We start from the raw sequence: 19,910 nt of genomic DNA on the forward strand, positions 1-19,910 counted from the left end.
AAAATATATAAATTGGTACTCTGCCCTCCATAGTGCCATTTCAGTGGAGAAAAATACTGAAGTTACCTCCAGATTGGACTTCAAGTGGAGAAAACTGGTTACAGTGTCCTTCACAATGACCAGTCCAAAGTAGAAAATGAAATAACATGCCCTCAGCAGTACCTTTCCAGTAGAGAAAAAAAGGTCCTCTGGAGTGGCCTATCAGTGGCCAAACTGATATAGTTTTCCTTAGGGGGCTTTCCAGTGGAGAAAACTTGATTAAGAGCCCTCAGAGTGCCATTCCAACGGAGAAACATGACAACTTGACTTTCAAGATGTCTTTGCAGTGGAGAAAATGTAATGTAATGTCAGATGAGGATGCCTTTTCTGTGGAGAAAATGTGGAAAAGGCCCTTTTCAACTCCTATTTCAGTGGAGAAAACACAATAATATGCCCTCGGGTACCTTTGCAGTGGAGAGTGTTAGAGCGTTTTCTAGTAGACTAGCCTTTCAGTGGAGAAAACTTGATAAACTGCCCCCTTTCTACAGGGTAATGTGATTAAATACCTGACAAAATGCCCTTAAGGTTGCTCTAACAGTGGAAAAACATGATGAAGGCCCTGCAGGGTGCTCTTTCAGTGGAAAAACATTATGGTACAGTGCCGTATTGGCTGCCCTACATGTTGTGCAAGCAGTAGGACCTTTTTTTCTGAGTCTGACTTCACAATTATTCATAACCAACCAACACAATCAAGACTTTTGTTACCTTAGATGAATGTGAATAAGAGCCACATGTTTGGTCTGTGCAGGTCCTGCCATGAACATAGGACCACAATGTTTTACTATGGTAACATTTGCAAGTGTTAAAGGGAGTTTAGAGTTTTTTATTTCTCAAAAGACACAAGAATTAATTTCTCACTGAATGGATTTAAATGCTACAGCACAGTGAACAGCTTAAGAAGTCTTATTTTCTTTGGACAAGTAAAAGAATCCTCTCGAATTACATTATTTTTTGCTTTATATAATGCTGTCATACAACTGGAAGTGGAATTTTGAAAAACAACTAAACTGGGATCCTGACGTTTTAAAACCTTGTGTTATTTGTCATGGTGTTACACATCATTGTGAGGAGAGTGGAACTCAGACGGTGCAGTTCCAAGACAGATATCTGCTTGAGCTGAAGCTAAGTGGCCCTTTAAAACTACTATTTCCTGCCTGGACTGTAACTCTACTATACAGACATTCTTGAGCAGACTGGAGGGAGTTGTGTCCATATTAGGAACATGTTACCTGATATCTGGCACAAATCGTTACTGGGAGAATAAAAGCCATCAGTCTTTGCTGTGCAGGGTGCGGCTCTGTTATAACACCAATCTAACCCCTTTATCTTGAAGATGGATGAAATGTGTCATATTATTAGTTTTGAGGATGAAAATAAGTAGTTTTATGGGGGTTTTCTGGTTCATTACATTACTGACAGCAAAATATATCAGTATAAAAGATGTGATTTTTAAGCTCTGAGACATTCAGAATGGTAAAAAAGATTAAATATAAGTCAAGTTAGTTGTACATTAATAAGGTGTCTTCAAATCTAACTTTTAAAACAGATTTTGCTGAACACATACAGCATAAGGAGTCATATAGCCAAACCACACATTTTCTAACATCATCAACGGTCAAGGGTTTTATTTAAGAGTCAAGACTTTTATAGAGGACTCAAATGTTTGTATTTTTACTGAGTGATTTTCACATTGAGGCGATGATTCCCAAAACCTTTTAGTTTGTAAAATGGTTAATCATGGTAGCAGGAAAGCTGCGCAAGTCGTGACCGGTAAGGATGTAAACAGTTCAACCTCAAAGTGTTCTTTTTTCCCCACTTGTTTTGACTGGCTGATTAAACTATTCAGTGTTTTATAAGAAAACACAATGACAATATTTTTTAAGAGTTAAAAGACTTGGGATATTTGTATAATAAATGTCCAGCTTATCATCTAATCAGCTTACATAGGGCTACACCAAAACCAGTAAGTTTTTTTTCAACTGACTCAAACAGCTGAACCGGATATCTGTGAAAATAAGAAAGATACTAAACCTTAACACAAGATTAAATTCAGATTCTACCTTTCTTGTGCTTACATGCATTAGCAAAAGAGGAATCCAAGTTTGCCTAGAGAAAGCTGAAGTCTTTGCTGTCAGAATTTCGCGCTGAAAGAACAAGATGTTCTGACACTTCAAATATGTTCAAACTTGTCACATTTTGTTCCGCAAAGTTAATAAAGCACCACTTGAATCATGCCTGGTTCTCTCATACACATCAAAGGATGGCTCCAGTGTATTCTGTATTGGCTTATGCTGAAAGCTCCACATTAGATAACAGTATAAGGAGTTTAAAGAGTGAGAAAGTCATATCAGTGCACCATTATTTTCTCATTATCTTTTGACCCCTTGGTAAGTCCTATTGTTTACTCACACCCAAACTACGGAGGTTAATCCTGTTTCAGAGCAGGACCAGCTAACCCCAGGTCTAACCTAAAGTGGACTCTATCCCTGTGGAGTATTTGCCACTCTTTAATATCTTCAGGCCTGGGCTACCTGCCATATTTCATTTCTTAGCATAATGTGAAATTCCTCTTAGATTTACACAACTCAAATGAAATCACTTCTGGCACTAATCTTCTTTCATACTTGGGAAGGGATGATCTCAGGAGCTCCGCTGCTACATTCTCACACAACACCGGCGTCCGATAAACAGGAAACTAGATGAATGAGGCCACTACTGCGGGGGCTTTAACCAAAAGCACAGGCTTCTGTTTATTGACTGCTGCACGCACATGAACAGGTGAGAATATATTTACACAGATGTAAACAATCAGTACCTGCAACAGAGGAAAAGAGACAGAACACAGTGCGTCTCTCCCTCCGCTCTCATACACACATACAAGGTAACACATCCTGTACACAAGCAGGCGGTTAACACACGTCACACACACACATTCACACAAAACACAGAGAATTTGCAGTATAAGATAGAGTGGACTGTCTGGAAACACAAAGCACAGCAGGCCTCTTTGGTCAGCTACTTCAGACGAGATTTTCCAACGATCAAAGCCAATCACAAGTCACCATTCAGAGAACAGAGAGAAACACATACTGACAGAGCAGTAGGCAAACACCCAAAACCTACATCAGCTTTTGCAGAGTTTACATTATTCAGTGTGTCATTTGAAGAAAGTGGCACACGTTTCAGCTCTTATATATAGATTTTTTTCCCCCACCGTTGGCGGAGGATTGAAGGATTCATGCTCTGTAGAAGTCATGGTTACAGCATTCAACTTGTTGCAAACATACATACAAAGTACCTGAATGGTAAAGTGATGGAACAACAGTAAGAGACAGTTTTTAACCATCTCCACAGCAGATTACAAAGTTACATCAATGAGACAAGATTAATCAAACATGAATTTGCACTGTTTTCCACAACCTTCAGAAATATAAATGATCATAAAAGCAGCTGTTAAATAAAACAATCAAAGCAACAGAATAAAACATTCTCAATGGATGAGTGCAAATCTTCTTAACTTTCTTTGTTTCCCTTCTATGAAATCAAATTCACTCACAACACAAATGAAAAGTATAAATGTAGAACGAGGAAATCATTCCTGGATAATGTGGCGTTGAGAGGCATGCCTGACTAAAAAAGAAAAAAGGAGTTCCTGCACAGCAGAAGATAACTGCAGAAGGAAGAAGCGATATCTAAAAGGATGCTCTTCCTCATAATAACACACAAACAAACAAACAGGGCCTTTCCCTCCTTGCTCACTTTGATAACACACAATTCTGATTTTCCTCCCACTCCTGTTGCATTTGACCACCGCTCACCAGTGTTTTCTGGCCACCGTCCACATCAACACAGTGTTTCCACGGTGACACCCTTTCACCACTTCCTGCATTAACAGCTGCTACACTTAGCACGCTAAGGAGGTCATGAAATCGCATGTTGTTCTCACACAACCTCACTTGAATTAGATTCAAAGTCACACGTAACATCTTCTCATTAGTACACTTTGATGATGAGTGATTGAAAGACTTATTCTGTTGAATTCATGTTTAACCATCAATCCATTAATCCTCCAGAGCTCTATGATGTACAGCACAGGAAAACATCCAGCATAGAAGTAACTATTGTTTTAATGAATTGATCCTCCTGAAGACAAACTGGCACAGTACCAAAGTATCTGCTTATATTAAAACTGTATTCATTAACACAATAATATTCTTTCTTGATAGTACTGACCACTTTGTAAAAAAAAAATCAAAGACAGCAACAGCTAGAAGATTAAAAGTTTGGTTAACTGATGGGCTTCATCTGCAATTCTTATTTCAAACAGAGATATAATTGACCTATTTTACTAAAGCAACAATTGCCTTAAATTCTGTTTGTCCAGTTTGTCAAATAAAGAAGAAAACCATTTTAGTTTTTTAAAGTACCAAGTGAATATCTTTGGGTTCTAACTGTTGAGCCGATCAAACAAGATCATTGCAAACTTAGACTTTGAGATAATTTATGGCCATGTTTCAGTGTCAATCAAAAAGCTCACAGTACTCACAAAATCACCAATAACATGACACTAATTTTTCTTGTTAGTGTCATATTCATGAGTATAAAGTCTGGACATGAATGCATGATTGTAATAGGAAACACACCCACACAGCTAAATGTGTACAGTATGACAAACATGATTCAGCTTAAAGTGCTCAAGCTCTCTCACAACAACACCATTACAAAATACTTTAAGGTCACCTGCGTTCAGCTTTCACAAAAAGATGAAATGCAGGGCAGAAATGGCACAAAGCTTTCTACATTTACGTTTTTGGATCTCGTTTTTTTTTCCACAAACAAGAGCCCTTCGTTCTGCTGTGAGCGCCGTCAGCTTCTAAAATAAGGTGTAAAGTCCCTCTCTATGTCACAGTCCAAGGTCATTGGGAGAGATCCACAACTTTCACTGCCAGGTGTACACTGCATCAATGGCATCACATTAAACACTATTTACAGGCAGACAGCACAGACTGACAGCCCAAACACCCGCTGAGTATATTGCTACCTTATGGACGGAGGTGCTGGTTCACTTTTTTGTTCTTTTTTTGTCATTTTTTTTACAAAGGAAAACTACAACTGCATGACCGCCCGTCCCCATAGCTGATCCAGTGTGGGTTTCCAGGCTGCAAACTACAATTCCCAGGCACTTGATTGTAACAAAATGTACAGTAAAGTTTTCCACTGGGTCAGCATGCCTCTGGTGCACGGAGAGAAGGCAGCAACATTCAAAGTCAGACCCAAAACACAAAAGCCCTCCACCTCCCGTACAAAGAAAACCACAAGCATCCTCAGCATGCATATCAAAGTTAAAGTACTCTTGTAATATATACTGTACATGGACAAGTTAGCTATTGGTTGATACTTGCATTTACACACTAACACATGCTGCTGGACCTCTGTGCAATGCTACAGTAAGGTGACAGACACACGACTTGAAGCCAAACTAAGAGAGGCTGACTTTAAATGGAGAAACCCTGCAAATAAATAAGACTATATTACAATAATGACAGACGCCAATAAAGGTGTGGAAATGAGCAGAACGAGAATGAGGTAGAGACAGTGATTTGCCACTAGAGGGAGTGAGTTAATGTAGCTGTGAGGGGGTAAAAAAAGCAAGAGGAATGAGGCAAGGTGCAAGTGCAAAACAAGGTGAGAAGAAGAGCATCAGGTACTGGTCTCTTGCTCGATGGCTCAGGTGATTTCGAGTTGGACGGTTATCTGGGTTTAAGGGTTATCTTCACATACGTAAGCGCTGGTGTGGGTCCGTAAAGGGAGGCTCTGAGTCGTCCATGGGGAGTACGAGGCGTGTGCCTCTCATCACCAGCTCGTGATCACCGTGCATTAACTCTCTGTCCAAGTCGTCGGCAGTGGCGGCGCCAGCGTAGGCTAAACCGCCGCTTGTGTGGGCACCTGTGGCATCCGTGCTAACGGTGATGTCACCGTAGCTCAGGTTGATGTCACCGTCTGTAAGGATGAGGTCAGAGTCATCGTCCTTCAGCTGGCACTCGTTCTGAAGAGAGGGGAGGAGAGCGATGTCAGATACTTATACAAACCAGAACAGAAGTATGTTCTAATTTCTGTAAGTGCTTATTTTTTTTTCTTTCTCTGCCCACTGACATAAAACCTCAGGTTTCAAACTGATCCTCTGTTCTTCATGAGTCATCCACATAACTCTCTTTCATCTGGTAATACAGGATAAATCTTAAGCCACAAATAACTTCAGTGTCTGACCTCATAGGCCTGAGGACTGGTGAGGAAGCGGGCGAGGGGTCCACAGCAGGGAGGCAGCGTGGCCGTGAGAGGGGGGCCGCTGTGAGTCAGGATGGGCTTCAGGTAGCTTGAGGGAAGGCTTGAGTAAAGGACTCTTAATACAGAAAACAAACTGGACTGTAACTGTAAAATGGGATTCAAAATATAAAATCACTGTAAGAACAAAAAAGGCTCCCTGTGCAGGTTAAAGGGCAAAATGTTCAACATTAAAGTAAATCAAAGATATAAATGACTGATAAATGCATTAAACTAAATGAATTTAACTTGATGACCTTCACATAAAAGCCAATAAAAGATAATATATCCTTGTCTCCCTCTGCTGTCTGACACAGAAAACTACAAGTCATGCTTCAGTGTACTAGCTTCTCAAGTCCACAATTGTGACAAAAAAACCCAACACATTAGAAGCACAAACTATCTGGGCACAGACAACCCCATTGTTTGAAGTCATGACAAAAACTCATCTGTCACGAAAAGGATACTTGTGGTCAAAGTTGTACCAAATCCTGAAAAGCCAGGCACTTTCTTGCTTGGTGCTTCTCCTCTCCGGGGCTTCAGTGATGCTAATCTGTACAAACAGAGAAGTATGGTGTGTGTTTAGTCACTATCATTGTCAACCAGCAACCTTAATGCAAATGAGTATTTCACAAGTCACACTTACAGAGTTGTCTTGATCAGAGTCCACCCCCACTCTGTTGAAGGGAGAATAAACACATGTAAATCAGCTGTTGTAAACTGTTGTAGGACATTTTTGTGAGGCGTGTTCCCCCTGTTTAGCAAGTTCTTGAGAAGGGCGCTTATACAAACAGGTGGGTGTACTGTGGACAAAAAGCCTGAAGCATTCAACAGAGCAGACCTAAAGTAGTACTAAACCAATCTTTGAGTTTCAGCCTGATGAGAGAACAAGATGAAAGATAAAACAACTTAACAAAAGGAAAAATCTTCGCCAATATCCAAAAACCTCTCCACAAAAACCCAAATTTTAATCCCATTTCTAGGATTATAGGCGAAATGGAACTGTACCGTATGCGCTGGCAAGACAGCATCTGTGTGGTGCCACCTCCACAGACCCACACAGTGAAGAAGACCACGAGCAGAGTGGTAGTAAACATCATCTGACGGGCGTACGTTGCAGTGTCTCTGATCGACAGGGCAAAGGTCATCGCGCCTCGCAGCCCTGGGGAGCACAGAGAGAAGAATGTTAGACACAAACAAGTCTGAATGTTCCTAGGTAAGACAATCCGATGTCTTCTGTTAACATGCTGGTGCAGTTCATCTTTTACAGATCCTCGCCTGGTATTATATATATGTTCTCCTGTTTATCATGTGACATACTAAGAAGGTTCTCGCATAGAAAAACATCATGCCATAAAACCACATCGCTGTAACTCAGAGTGTTTACCCTCTTTAAGTATGTCTGGATCTATGAGTATGCAAACAGCCTGTCATTGATCTAAGTAGCTAGCTGCACCACAGAGCACTGGCTCCTTGTATACATGACTACTTATTAGCTCCTGATTGATACGTTGACACGTTAACAAGGCTTAAAATCTATTCATCTGCTCACACTGCTTTGCAACAAACTGGAAAATGTTGCAGTGCATCCAAAGGTTAAGCCTAAAAGCTAGCATCCTATGTGAGGTTTATACACCTGTACTTCACTAACCTGCAAACATCATCATGTGCTGGAAGTTCGATCTGATCTTGTGGCGTCGTCCCAGATTCAGAAGAAATGAAAGAGGGTAGATGTTTGCAGCTCTCCCCAGAAACACTGCCACCTGGTTTTGGAACGAGGTTAAGGAAAGCACGAGTAAACAGAGAGCTAGCAAGAATTCTCACTCTGTGCCAAGCTTATTTACTGCCATTCAAATCAATAACCACCTGCTTCCTGATTGTTAGTTAAATACTGTGGGAACTTTGCCCCAGTGGTTCCACATTCCTACACTGATGCTAAAAACACAAGTGATGATGTGAAGCAGAGGGTGGTGTTTATGTGTGCAGTTCGGTTCATTTGCAAAAAGATACAAAAGCTCCAACGATGAACATGGGATTGAAGATGTGGCTCTGGAAGGTGAACAGGGTCAGACCCATGTAGGAGAAAATGAAGTTCTCCGCCAGGAAATTTAGCAGCTCGAACAGCTGCAACACAAGAAACACAGAAGAAGAAGTAAAGTACATTTAGCAAGAAATACAGATACAATCTAAATTCCTAGTGCACTCTTTAGGTGCAGTTATTTGTCATTACTCTATTCGGCTTATAACACCTTCCTCTTTTCTAATCAGCACTTCTTTTTCATCACTTTTTGCTGATGGGTGAGGATGAATGAGCTGCTGAGTATCAATAACTACCAGCTGGTGCTTTGCTGATAAACCCATTACCATTGTACAGTTAAACAACGTGTAAACTGCCACACACCTCACTCAGCTGTACACACTTCTTACTCGTGGAACATTTCAGCATTACATCACCAACATTCTCCTTTTTAAAATTTCAAAATAAAAGCACAAACTCAATATCAAATGTGAAAAAGAATAACTGGAGTGTGTTTACAGGTTTACAGTCGCAGGTCTGACCTGTTTAGTCCTGTCCTGGGACTCAGGGGACAGATTGTTGAAGGTGTAGTGGGCCTGAGTGATTCCACAGAACAGTACTGCAACCACACCTACAACACACCAGGGGGGACAGAGATACAGGAACAGGGGAGTCACAAGCTCAATAAAAACAGATTGCACAAAGAGTTTTTTTCTGTCTTGCTTGAGGGTACTTCTGCAAAGTGGATGCTAATGCTTCCAGCTGAATGACAGTGTATGCAACTAAGCAATCACTTTCCTTATTTAATCCTGCCTTAAAGAAAGAAAACAAAGGAACTACATGATACCATATCAAATAACTGTGATATTCAAATAGGTCTATTTGCAGTATTTATGTGTGTATGTTACCTGTGAAGCCACAGGCCTCTGCCAGCAGGAACGTGCTCCATGACATGAGGAAGAACAGAGCCGTCTCCAACAGCTGGAAATCCCTCAGTTTGGTGAACTTTGTCACGTGAAGACAACAGTCAAGGAGTTTAACAAAACAACTAGAAACTTGTGACATACCCTACCAGTCAAAAGTTTGGACACACCTTCTCATTCAATTGTTTTTACTTATTTTAATTATTTTCAACATTGTAGATTAATACTTAAGACATCAAAACTATTAAATAATCTGGTTTTGCCATAATATGGATTACAACAGTAGTCAAATAGAGCTATCCATTGTGTACTAACCCTACCTCTGAACAACACAACTGATGGTCTCAAACACTTGAAGAAGGTAAGTAATTCTACAAATGAACTCTTGACAAGGCTCATGTTAATTAGAAACCATTCCAGGAGACCACTTCATGAAGCAGACTGAGAGAATACCAAGAGAGTGCAAAGTTGTCATGAAGGAAAAAGGGGGCTACTTTACAGAATCTAAGATATAAAACATATTCTGCTTTGTTTAACACTTTTTTGTTAATTAAATACTTCCATATATGTTCTTTCATAGTTTTGATGTCTTTGGTATTAATCTACAGTGTTTCAAATAATTAAAATAAATACAAACCCTTGAATGAGAAGGTGTTTCCAAACTTTTGACTGCTAGTGTACTCTGGGACTGAAACACATTTTTAAACAAATGTAACTATCTCTCCAGTCCTTTCTTATTGTTTTACATTATTTTTGCCACCAAGTTGGGCTGAGTGGTTTTCCAAAACCTAATTTATCAAACCATTGCACTTGAGCTTTACCAAAAAAAAATGCAAATGATTAAGATTTATTTCTACATTAAACTGAATATTTCTGAGTGATCTTTTTTTCAGGAGCAGAGACAGAAAAGATATGAGAGCAGTGACAACTCCAGTGGCCACTCCCAGAGCGAAGGAGCCGCTGAAGACCCCGAGGAAAATCCCAAAAGACTTCAGCATGGCCATGCCCTCGAAGGTGTGACTGTTGTCTCCTTGTGGCTGATACGCCACAATAGACCTGATATTAAACAAATGATAACATTTAATAGCAATCATGTATGTTATATGTACAAAGAGAGAGAGAGAATCATGCCAAGCATCAAGAGAAATAAGTGCACACTGAAGGTTTTGAAGGAGTAGATGAAGAAAAGGAGTCATGAGGCTGAAGCCTGAACACCTGAAAAAGGTGTTAGAATTTGTAAAATATTGATGTAACTGCCTTACTTGCACTCTCAATGCAGTCTTCCTAATGTCAAATGTTTTCATCATTAACTGCATATTCCACTGTGATAACAAGTCTCCTTGCCAGAGGTAATTTTTATAAATATTTCAGGGTGCTCAAAGAGTCATAGAGAAAGCTCTCACTCATTTAAACAGAGAAATGCAGAGATATACAGAACAGAAAAAGTGGTAGCAAAAAAATCAGAGACTGTTTACATAGTTCAGTGTTAAAACTCAACATATGACACAGCTGCTCGCTCACTTTAAAGTTTAACTTTAAGTGCTATAATCAATATGATATAAAACCCGGGGAGACCAAGCCTTTGCAGCAGCGGCCCCCAAGCTCTGGAATGGCTTGCCACTCCAATTAAGATTGGCCCCCACTGTTGAATGTTTTAAATCTTTGTTGAAGACACATCTCTTCTCTTTGGACTTCTCCTCATGAAGAGCACAGTAATATCCTGTTATGTTGTTGTTTATTGTTGTCTTCATGTACTTTGTACTTTGTACTTTTTACCTTGTAAAGCACTTTGGCCAACACTGGTTGTTTTTAAATGTGCTTTATAAATAAAGCTGACTTGACTTGACTATAATTGAGCGAAAAGAAGTAGTAAGATTCCAGTTACGTACATGTCTTGTAAGGGACACATTTTCCTATAAATCGTGTGAAATTAGGAATAACAGATAACCCAGTAAGATCTGTATACATATGATAGATTTGTTTTTACTTATGAGCTAATTTTCTAACAGCTAAAGCTGTTTTCACCTCATACCAACACTAAAGTTTTTTAAGTACAAGATGGAAAAAAACATCCTCTGTGGGCTGAACAGGAAGAAGACACCACAGAGCCCTCCAATCCTACCAGAGACTTCAATCTAAATACTGCTGCTCTGCTGTGGGTGTGATTTGAGTTTTAAGGGTCCCTGTGGTGAAAAAACAGTTACTGCAGGTTTGTTTTTAGACCTCACTTGGCCTCAGTTCCAGTACATCAACAATATCACCTGTGTAGTTTAAACTGTCAGTTGCATCATCAGAACAATAATTAGCATGATGTATGAGGAAATATGAATGTTGGCAGAGATTAGACGACAAACCGTACTTGGCTCGAATCACAAGAGAGTTGAAAAGCTAGTTTGTTTTGCTCTTAACTTCCCCCTCCTTTGGCAGACTAAACACTGCTGGGTGGTGAAAAACATGTCACGTATTTTGCACCACTGGAGATTTGTGTATGAGATCCACACAGTAAGTTCACTGAAGGCCATAGTCTGGATTATCATGGTGTTTACTAGCTCTATTTGTTTGAGATGGTGACTAGTCAGACATTGTTTCATCAGGTTGAATTCAGACATACTGAAAAGTTGTTGAAAATCTTCCTGGCAATAATACAACAAACTCTGATATATCAGTGTTGCAGCCACCATACACTGTACACTGCATTAGCATACTAGCAGATGAAATCTGTCACTTTAAACATCCTCTTTGTGTTACCTGGAAGCTGAGTTTCAACACTGAGATGTCTCAGCAGAGTGGAAAAAGAACAGCAGACTTGTCAGGAAACTTGGGTCACACAGCTTTTGAAAATAAAGAAGTCTCCTGCTCGTAGACGAGGGGGATTTTATCGCAGAAGTAATATTTTAAAATTCAACAGAGTGGCAAACAAATAATTGTACTTCACTGTTTGGCAGAGGTTCTTTTGCGATAAAATGTATTCAAAGTAATGTATCCCCCCTCTCTGTTTCCCCACACAAAACAAATCACCAGGCTTTTTGTAAATAAGACCTCTTGGCTTTCTGCCCTCTGCTCTGCTTTTTTTTATACAGTTTCTCTAAAGGTAACAGAGAAGGACTCTTTGCTGACTCACAAAAACAAAAACTCTTTACCAAAAAAAGCAAAGAATAAATGAATAAATAATGAAATGCATCTCTAGTTGAAAAATAAATGGCTGGTGATTTGTCATATCTGTCCCAAGGCACTGCAAAAGGCACACAATGCCACGCTCTACTTAGTGCACCCGTTCAATGGGCCGCTCAGAGTCTCTCCACAGAGCCCGGCCTCAGCGCTGTGTCTGCTATTGTAATTTACAATTCTGTGGGAATAATAACAGTCCCATGTAGAGGAGAAAAGCGGAGTGTTAGGTTAGGTTAGAGACCACCTCTTGTTTGGCACAGCGTTAATAAGAAGCTTATTCTGGGCTGGCTGAAATGTCAGTTGTTGATCGATACAAAAATGCGTGTCTTGCACTGGACAACTGTGTGCACATACAACATGCTGAGTCATGGTTTGAGAGACTTACGAGGATAGAACGACGGCCACTGCATCGTTGAGCACGCTCTCTCCAAACAGCAGGGCGTACAGGTCTGCGTCTACCTGCAGCTCGTTGAAGATCGCGAGGACTGTCACTGTAAACAAAGAGACGTAGGGTAAGTTCCTGAATGTTGAAACAGATCCACATGGTGACATTTAGCTGACAACAGAGTTTATAGAGAGCTGTGTTTTGATACTATACCACATACTTACACTATTATATCCCAATGTTTAACATATCCTTACACAGCTGAAACACACTGATATTAAGCCTGCTGTGACACACGCTAAACAATCAGCAATTCTGAAATCACAGGAATTTGTAAGCATAAGTAGACTTTCAAGTAGGGGAGAACGGGGTTGGTTGTCACACTTTTTACTGTTTCGATGATTGTTCATCATCAAATCTTTCAATAGTCATTCCTACATTAAATTGAAGCTTAAGGTGTTGGCTTGAAATGTGTATCCATCTCATTTTCCAACTCATTGTAACAAAGAGGCAATTAACTATCAAGACACTCTGACACATTGTGACAACCAACCCCATCACGGGGATGGTTGTCACACACTATGGGGTTGGTTGTCACAATGGTATTTTAATGGGAAAAGACTTTTGAAAAAGGCAAGAAGGCAGAACTAAATTTAAAAGTTGAATTGAACTGACAAGTGATAGGCCTACATAACTTAATGCATTTTAACATAAAATGAGCAAGGAACATGAAGAGGAAACACATCTTTAGGCCAGCCTATATAACAACATAAAGAACAAAACAAATAGGCCAAACAATAATGGCCTACTCACCTAGGCTACATGCAGTCACTGTCTGAGTTACAGTGATAGCAATTGTAGTGTCTGCACACTCCAACTAATTTCACCATACATGGTTTTGACAACATAGGGGTTGATTGTTACATGTGACAACCAACCCCAAAGAGAATGTGACGACCAACCCCAACTGGAAGTTTTTGCTAGCATCAAGGCTAACTACCATCTAACAACTAGTTAGCTAGCTAATACAAATCTAAACTTTAGCTTTCTCCTCACACTTTTTAAGGGTCACACTTGTTTTGTTATAAACCCATCATTTAAAAGCCAAGAAGAAAAATACTGAGGAGCTGAGTATTTACAATTTGACATGACAAACACAAAAAGTCCTCTCACCTCAAGTTCAGAAGACTATGTAGCTGAGTTCTGATCCTAATTCTGGAAAAGTCCATACCCCAATTTGAGAGACAGTGCCTTCTGGTGGCGAGATATAATGAGTGTGCCAACCAACCCGTGTGACAACCAACCCTGTTCTCCCCTAAATATTGAATTCTTTGAGTGTTTTTTGTTTTTTTTAGCCTTTTCTCTCCTCTAACCACAGGTTTTCCTCTTTTTTCAACAGCTTGGCAACACATTTCTATCTCAGGTTTCAGAAAAGTAGAGTCCATCCAACAGATATGATGGCATTTCTAAAGATGCTCCTCTCGGGTGACGTAAAACCTCTGCAATTCTTAGTAATGTTGCATTTTTGAAAGAATAGTTTGTTCCTGTGTGTGTGTGAGAACATGCAGTTCAAGCTTTCAGCACTTAAAAAGATAAAAGTGAATCAAGTTTATAATTAGTGCAAGCTGGAAGCAGGACAAACCTCGAGCACTGAAATCATGCACAGGAAACATACCGGGGTCTGTAGCAGAAACAATGGCTCCGAAGAAGAGACAATCAGTGAAGAAGAAATCTCCTCCCAGCTGTCCAACCTGCTTCATTAGCATCACACAGCCATACATCAGCAACCTGATGGAGATAAAGCAGCTGTTTTTTTTGGGTGTAAACATAAACAACAGTCACATTCAGCCTTTATAGGCACTTTAACAGCACAGCTACTGACACATGAACACAGCTGAGGCATAGAGAGTCTTTTGTATTCTGTGGCTGAATCAATAGTTGAACAGGAGGAATCAGGATGTTGTTGCAGGATGAGTATTCTTACCCAATAACAAAACAGGAAACAACTGTTCCCAGGAAGGCAAAAGCCAAGATGGATCCCATGTTACGAAAAAAATGTCTCTGAAAGACAAAAAGAAAACACATCTTCATTCATCAGCATCATTTGTCTCCATCTGTTTCATTTGGTAAAGAGAGTGTAAAATGTGTTTTACCCTTTTCAAGCTGTATCCAGCGTGGAAGATGATTGGCGGCAGGAGAATGTTGAAGAAAACTTCAGGGTCAAAGGTCACCTGAGTAACACACACAACCAACATTACCACACTAAAGCTCTGAATCATTGGAATTAGAAATAAAACCAGATTAAAAGAGAGCTTTTTCATGGATTTATTCTACTTCCAGGCTGTTGCACTATTAAATTAATTAATGAATCAGAAGTGACACATCTGGGACAGCATGAAATAGCTTCCAGGACAATCAAGAAATAATTGTAACAACAGGAAAATACAAGCTAAGGGACGAGGACAGCATGTGTACACAGGCAGCGCAGAGCTCATATTCAGTGTTCTGGTTGTAGCTCTTGATCAGTCCTCTTTAAAAGTGCATGATTCTGTTGTTTGATGAGTTCATTCATTATAGAGAACATCTGATGGTGAAAAAATTAAACCAGAGACAAATGATGCAACAATTTACATACTGCATGTGCTCTGGCATAATTTTAGGGCTTATTAGTCCCAGATGTCTGAAATGCAAAGCAGCTCGTGAACTCTTCAAAAATACACATGCTTCAAATGCCCAACTGATCCTCAGACTTAGAGGTAATATTTCCAGAGAGAGTCCTGTCTAGAGAGCAGTATCCTGACCTTATTCTACCTGTGGAATGAAGTCCTTGAACTCTTCTTATAAAAGTCTTTCACCAGAACTGCTTATCTTAAAGCTCCTCAGAGGAACTTTATTTGTGCCGATTTCATTGCCCCTTGTGTACAAAGCAGCACTACTTATCCCTTTGCTGATCTTGCAGAGTTCACCTGTATGTTGTGTTTTCTGACACAAATTCTTATTCTGCTTTATTTAAACAGTCAAATGTGAGACTGACTGTTTATATATGAAGGGAGGGGCAAACTGTGGCAGGCTGTTTCTTAAGCATGCTATCAATCATCTGTACTCATGCCTTACCCCCTCGCAGCATTCAAAATTACAATAAAGTAATGGTCTGGCTTACTATTGATGGTCTTGTTTGCTTTTGTAGGTCTTAAAAAGGCATCACTTTCAATTCCAGTGTCTCTAATAACCATTTAAAGACTCCTCATTGGGGATTGAATTCTGCACTACTTTAAATTGAACGCAGTCAATTTAAAGACAACAAGTTTTATACTTAAATAAGTTATGGTGCAGAATGGTTACATTCATTATCGATTCATCGGACTATGATTTTCTTGATTATTTCTATTTTCTGTCAAATGTCAGAAGTTATAAATGTAGTTCATGATTTCCCTGAATTTAAGTCATACAACCTCCTTTTTCCAAACAGTCCAAACACTAAACATTTTCAGTGAAGTGTTATGCATTCAAAATTAACAGCAGGTGTAGTATTGCTCCCCAATGATTTCATGACAATTGATAAATCAACTCATAACAGACCCATTAAGCCCTTTAAGATGCATCAAATGTAAATACAAACTTCAAAATCCATTCATAAAAAGCCATCACTAGTGGCACACTAATACAAACTTCCTGTGCTTAGAATCACATTTCTGATAATAACATGAAAATGACACATTGGTTAAAGTGAAGGTAACTACATACTTTTCGCAGCATCTCATTATCCTGCACGTCGTTCACCTCGTTGGCACCGATCTCTCCTTTAAGCGTGTATTCATAGAATTTACCATTGACGTTGACCAGCAAAGTGGCGGGGCTGGTGTTGACGTGGCAGCTCATCGTCATGTTGCCCAAGTCACGAGGAACATGGATACCGTAACGCAAAACCACGCCAACAAGTACACCTGAGAAACAAAGAGAGCAGAGATGACTTATGTCAAACATTGAAATCCAAATGAAAGGGTTAGGGTTATGCATGTCAAAATCTGATCATTTTGTAATGTGGTGTTTTATCCAAATTGTTCCAGAAATGTAATGCCAGTAAAAACATTGTGTTAAAAACTGTCACACTGATTATGTCTTTTGAGCTGCCTGAGATTTCATATTTTTCAGTATGATTGTTTTGTGGAAGGGAAAATAAGAGACAGAGAAAAAGTAAAATTAGCCTCACAAAGAAGGAGCGAAAAAGCACATGCAAAGCCACGGCTGTGAACATAAAATGTGAAAATCATCCATTTGAGAATAATGTGCCTAATCAGACATGAATCAGACAAATTATGAAGACTTCATGTTTAAAGATGACTCCCAAAGCTTGTTAAAAGGCAGTGCTGCACGTGTCTCATGTTACTCTGGCTGATTAGACATCAGGTCAGGAGAAAGTTGGTTTGAGTTATGCAGAGAATTACAAGATGTCACGAAACACAGCCTACTTTATCAGGATGATAGCGTGTGAGATGAAACCCTGGCAGGTGCAACAAAACTAACAGGAGAGTGTAGGAGTCAATGAATCACAGTGCTTGACCACTCCTTGTGTAACTTTTTTCCTGTCCGAATTCTTGACTCATCAAGCAGGAGGCTAAAATACTGTTAATATTAGCTCTGTTTAAAGGGTTCCTCCAAGCTTGCATGCACAATGTCTAGAGGCTGGATCAGACACATATAATGTAATGTGTTGTGAATTTCAACAGCTGTGTTTTTCCTCCAGTAGCATGACATGTCCAAATGTCAGGTGGACAAAAACTCATCAGGATACTTTTTTTCTGTGAACTGTGGTTCCATTGGGGTTTCACCAATTACTGAAACAAGTGACAGTGGAGACAAAATATAAAACAATCCTCAACATCATGAAAAGTTTTGATCCACACAAGATTTTTTTTTCAGGGTTGGCTTAGTAGAGTTCATCCTACAACAACAACGGAATGCATCCTTTCATTAATGCTTTTAAAACTTAACTTTTTACTCCTCTTCCTTTTCGAATGTTAAGAAGGATATGCAAATGTGTAAAATGCATTTCGATGTTGTAGCTGTGTAGGAAGGAGCACAACGCTCTGATGAAAAACACTTGCATATTGAATAGTTTAGCCTCTCTTGGCCTCAAACAGTTGTTCAAACAACACTTTCTGATGAGTATAGAGGGTAACCTCTTGCACTCACACCTAAAAGTTGTTGTTGGAAAAAAGGAAACAAGACAGTTGTGAACCACTGGTTTCATTTTCTATTCTCAGTTTAACGCTTGCTTAATGTTATATCTTAGTTTCTAGTACCTGCTACTATAGAAGTAAAACATCTCTCTCTTTAGAGAGTATACAGTAAGTATTCAGCAAAAGCTAATACATGAGTGAACTTGCTGTCTCTTACTTGTATTGTCTGTTTGTTGAGTGCATTGGTTGCTCAGTCTATATGTAGCTTCATTTGAATTGTATGCAGATAGTTTACTGTTGGATACAAATTTGTGCAGCACTGTTCAATATTGTTCTGTTGTGTCTGCATAAGTCTTACTTAACATGTCCTTATTGCTGCTTCCTGATTGTCTTGCTCCGTGTATTTTATGTCCATGGCCACTTTCTCAAAGATGGTCATATCATATGCTTATGTAGCTTTTAGTCATTCTAATCATATGGTGCCATTTGCACTTTTCTTTTCTTTGTGTTTTGGTTTCTCCTCTCCCTTCTTATTTTGATTAGATTAGATTTTTTGTTTTTGTTTATTCTTGATCTTTTTAGGGAGCCTTTTTAACATCAGGCAAGGGACTATGGATGTAATCTAGCCTTTTGGCTGATTCTGGCTTATTTACAGAAGTGTCAGTTAATATGCATGGTCCTTTTAAATGAAAAATAAATAAATAAATGACTGAAAATGCACACAACACTTATGTAAAAGTGCCTCATGAACATGCACTTTGTTGCTTTCCACCTACTATGTACAGGAGGCAATACTCAATCACATATTTCACAGCCTATTTGAACACACTATTTCAAGAGCCTTCATCTTTACTGAGTGTAGAGAAGTGGAACTTTGAGATGTATTTTTCAGGCTACTGTAGTTCTCTCTGGGGCCCAAAAACACTTGACTGCTTTGATGTTATTTTTAAGTCTGAGTTGGGGATGCATGGAGAGGGGGTTGTATTGCTTTAACTGAGCCTGTTACCTTCAGCATCTATGGCTAGAAAAGTGAGTGGTGCATTCGTGTAGGAAAATGAGCTTCAGGAAGAACAAGGCCTGATACAGACGTGTAAATACCCAAAGCTAATCATGAGGACAAATGATAGTCATCACATTGATGTCGCTTCGCAGTCACGGAGCATCTCACCATAAATCATCGCCAGTCCAGTCTCGTGCAGAAACCTAAACCTCCGGTGTTTAAACAACCAGATGGTCAGGATGGTGAGGGTGAGGAGCATGATGAAGATGAGCAGGTCTGCGCTGTCCTGCCTGTGGCTCTCCTCAGCCTTTTTCTCCGTAACAATGTTCTCCATGGCACTGTCATCCTCCAGAACTGGTGAAAATGCTCGGCAAACACAGATGCACACAGAGAGGCTCACAAGCATGAGCGACCACAGCGTCCTTGTTGCCCTACATGCACTGTTGACAGTCACGTTGAATATCATTTTGGCTGCTCAAATGTTGTTCTATCGTCGTAAATAACAGCAAACTTTGTGCAAATATTTTTTTCTGAGGGGAGTAGAGAGCAGAAAGACGACAGCAACAGAGGAATCGATTCCGGCCCGGAAGGGAAAACTATTTTTTCCAGAAAGTGTGCGATGTTTACTTCAAAATAAAAGTACAATGGTGGGAAGATTATTGTTTTAATCATCCCTAAGGGATATTTCTTAACCTATCATATCACGTGCAAATAGTATGACTTGTTACTGAACAATCATCGAGATTCTGTTGTTATTACACTGATTAATGCTAGAGAGGATTATACTACTTCTAACGTCAGACTCTTATTTTGAAATTTCCAGTTGTCATTTTTCAGAACCGAAAGCTCGTTTTTTTCTGTTTCATGTACAACAACT

The 19,910-nt window shown here is 39.6% G+C and overlaps 1 protein-coding gene across 1 annotated transcript; it reads right to left on the reverse strand.

Annotated features, from left to right (window-relative positions):
* Positions 1-2,755: 2,755 nt before the first annotated feature.
* Positions 2,756-19,642, reverse strand: slc9a6a (solute carrier family 9 member A6a). Its single transcript, XM_034690726.1, has 16 exons — positions 19,202-19,642; positions 16,598-16,797; positions 15,007-15,084; positions 14,838-14,914; positions 14,529-14,641; positions 12,854-12,959; positions 10,215-10,356; positions 9,286-9,391; positions 8,920-9,008; positions 8,371-8,484; positions 8,012-8,123; positions 7,369-7,522; positions 7,007-7,037; positions 6,828-6,913; positions 6,307-6,412; positions 2,756-6,085 (listed from the first exon to the last, which is right to left on the reverse strand). Exons 1-16 carry the CDS (start codon positions 19,497-19,499, stop codon positions 5,813-5,815), a joined length of 2,085 nt encoding a protein of 694 aa, XP_034546617.1. The 5' UTR covers positions 19,500-19,642; the 3' UTR covers positions 2,756-5,812.
* Positions 19,643-19,910: the final 268 nt, after the last annotated feature.

This window comes from Notolabrus celidotus, chromosome 8 (assembly GCF_009762535.1).
Source record: "Notolabrus celidotus isolate fNotCel1 chromosome 8, fNotCel1.pri, whole genome shotgun sequence".
Taxonomy (NCBI): Eukaryota; Metazoa; Chordata; class Actinopteri; order Labriformes; family Labridae; genus Notolabrus; species Notolabrus celidotus.

Coding starts and splice junctions, on each gene's coding strand:
- slc9a6a (XM_034690726.1), bottom strand. CDS start 19,499: ATGATATTCAACGTGACTGTCAACAGTGCATGTAGGGCAACAAGGACG. Junction 9,009..9,285: donor AGAGGCCTGTGGCTTCACAG/GTAACATACACA, acceptor GGTGTGTTGTAG/GTGTGGTTGCAGTACTGTTC. Junction 6,914..7,006: donor ACTCTGATCAAGACAACTCT/GTAAGTGTGACT, acceptor CTGTTTGTACAG/ATTAGCATCACTGAAGCCCC.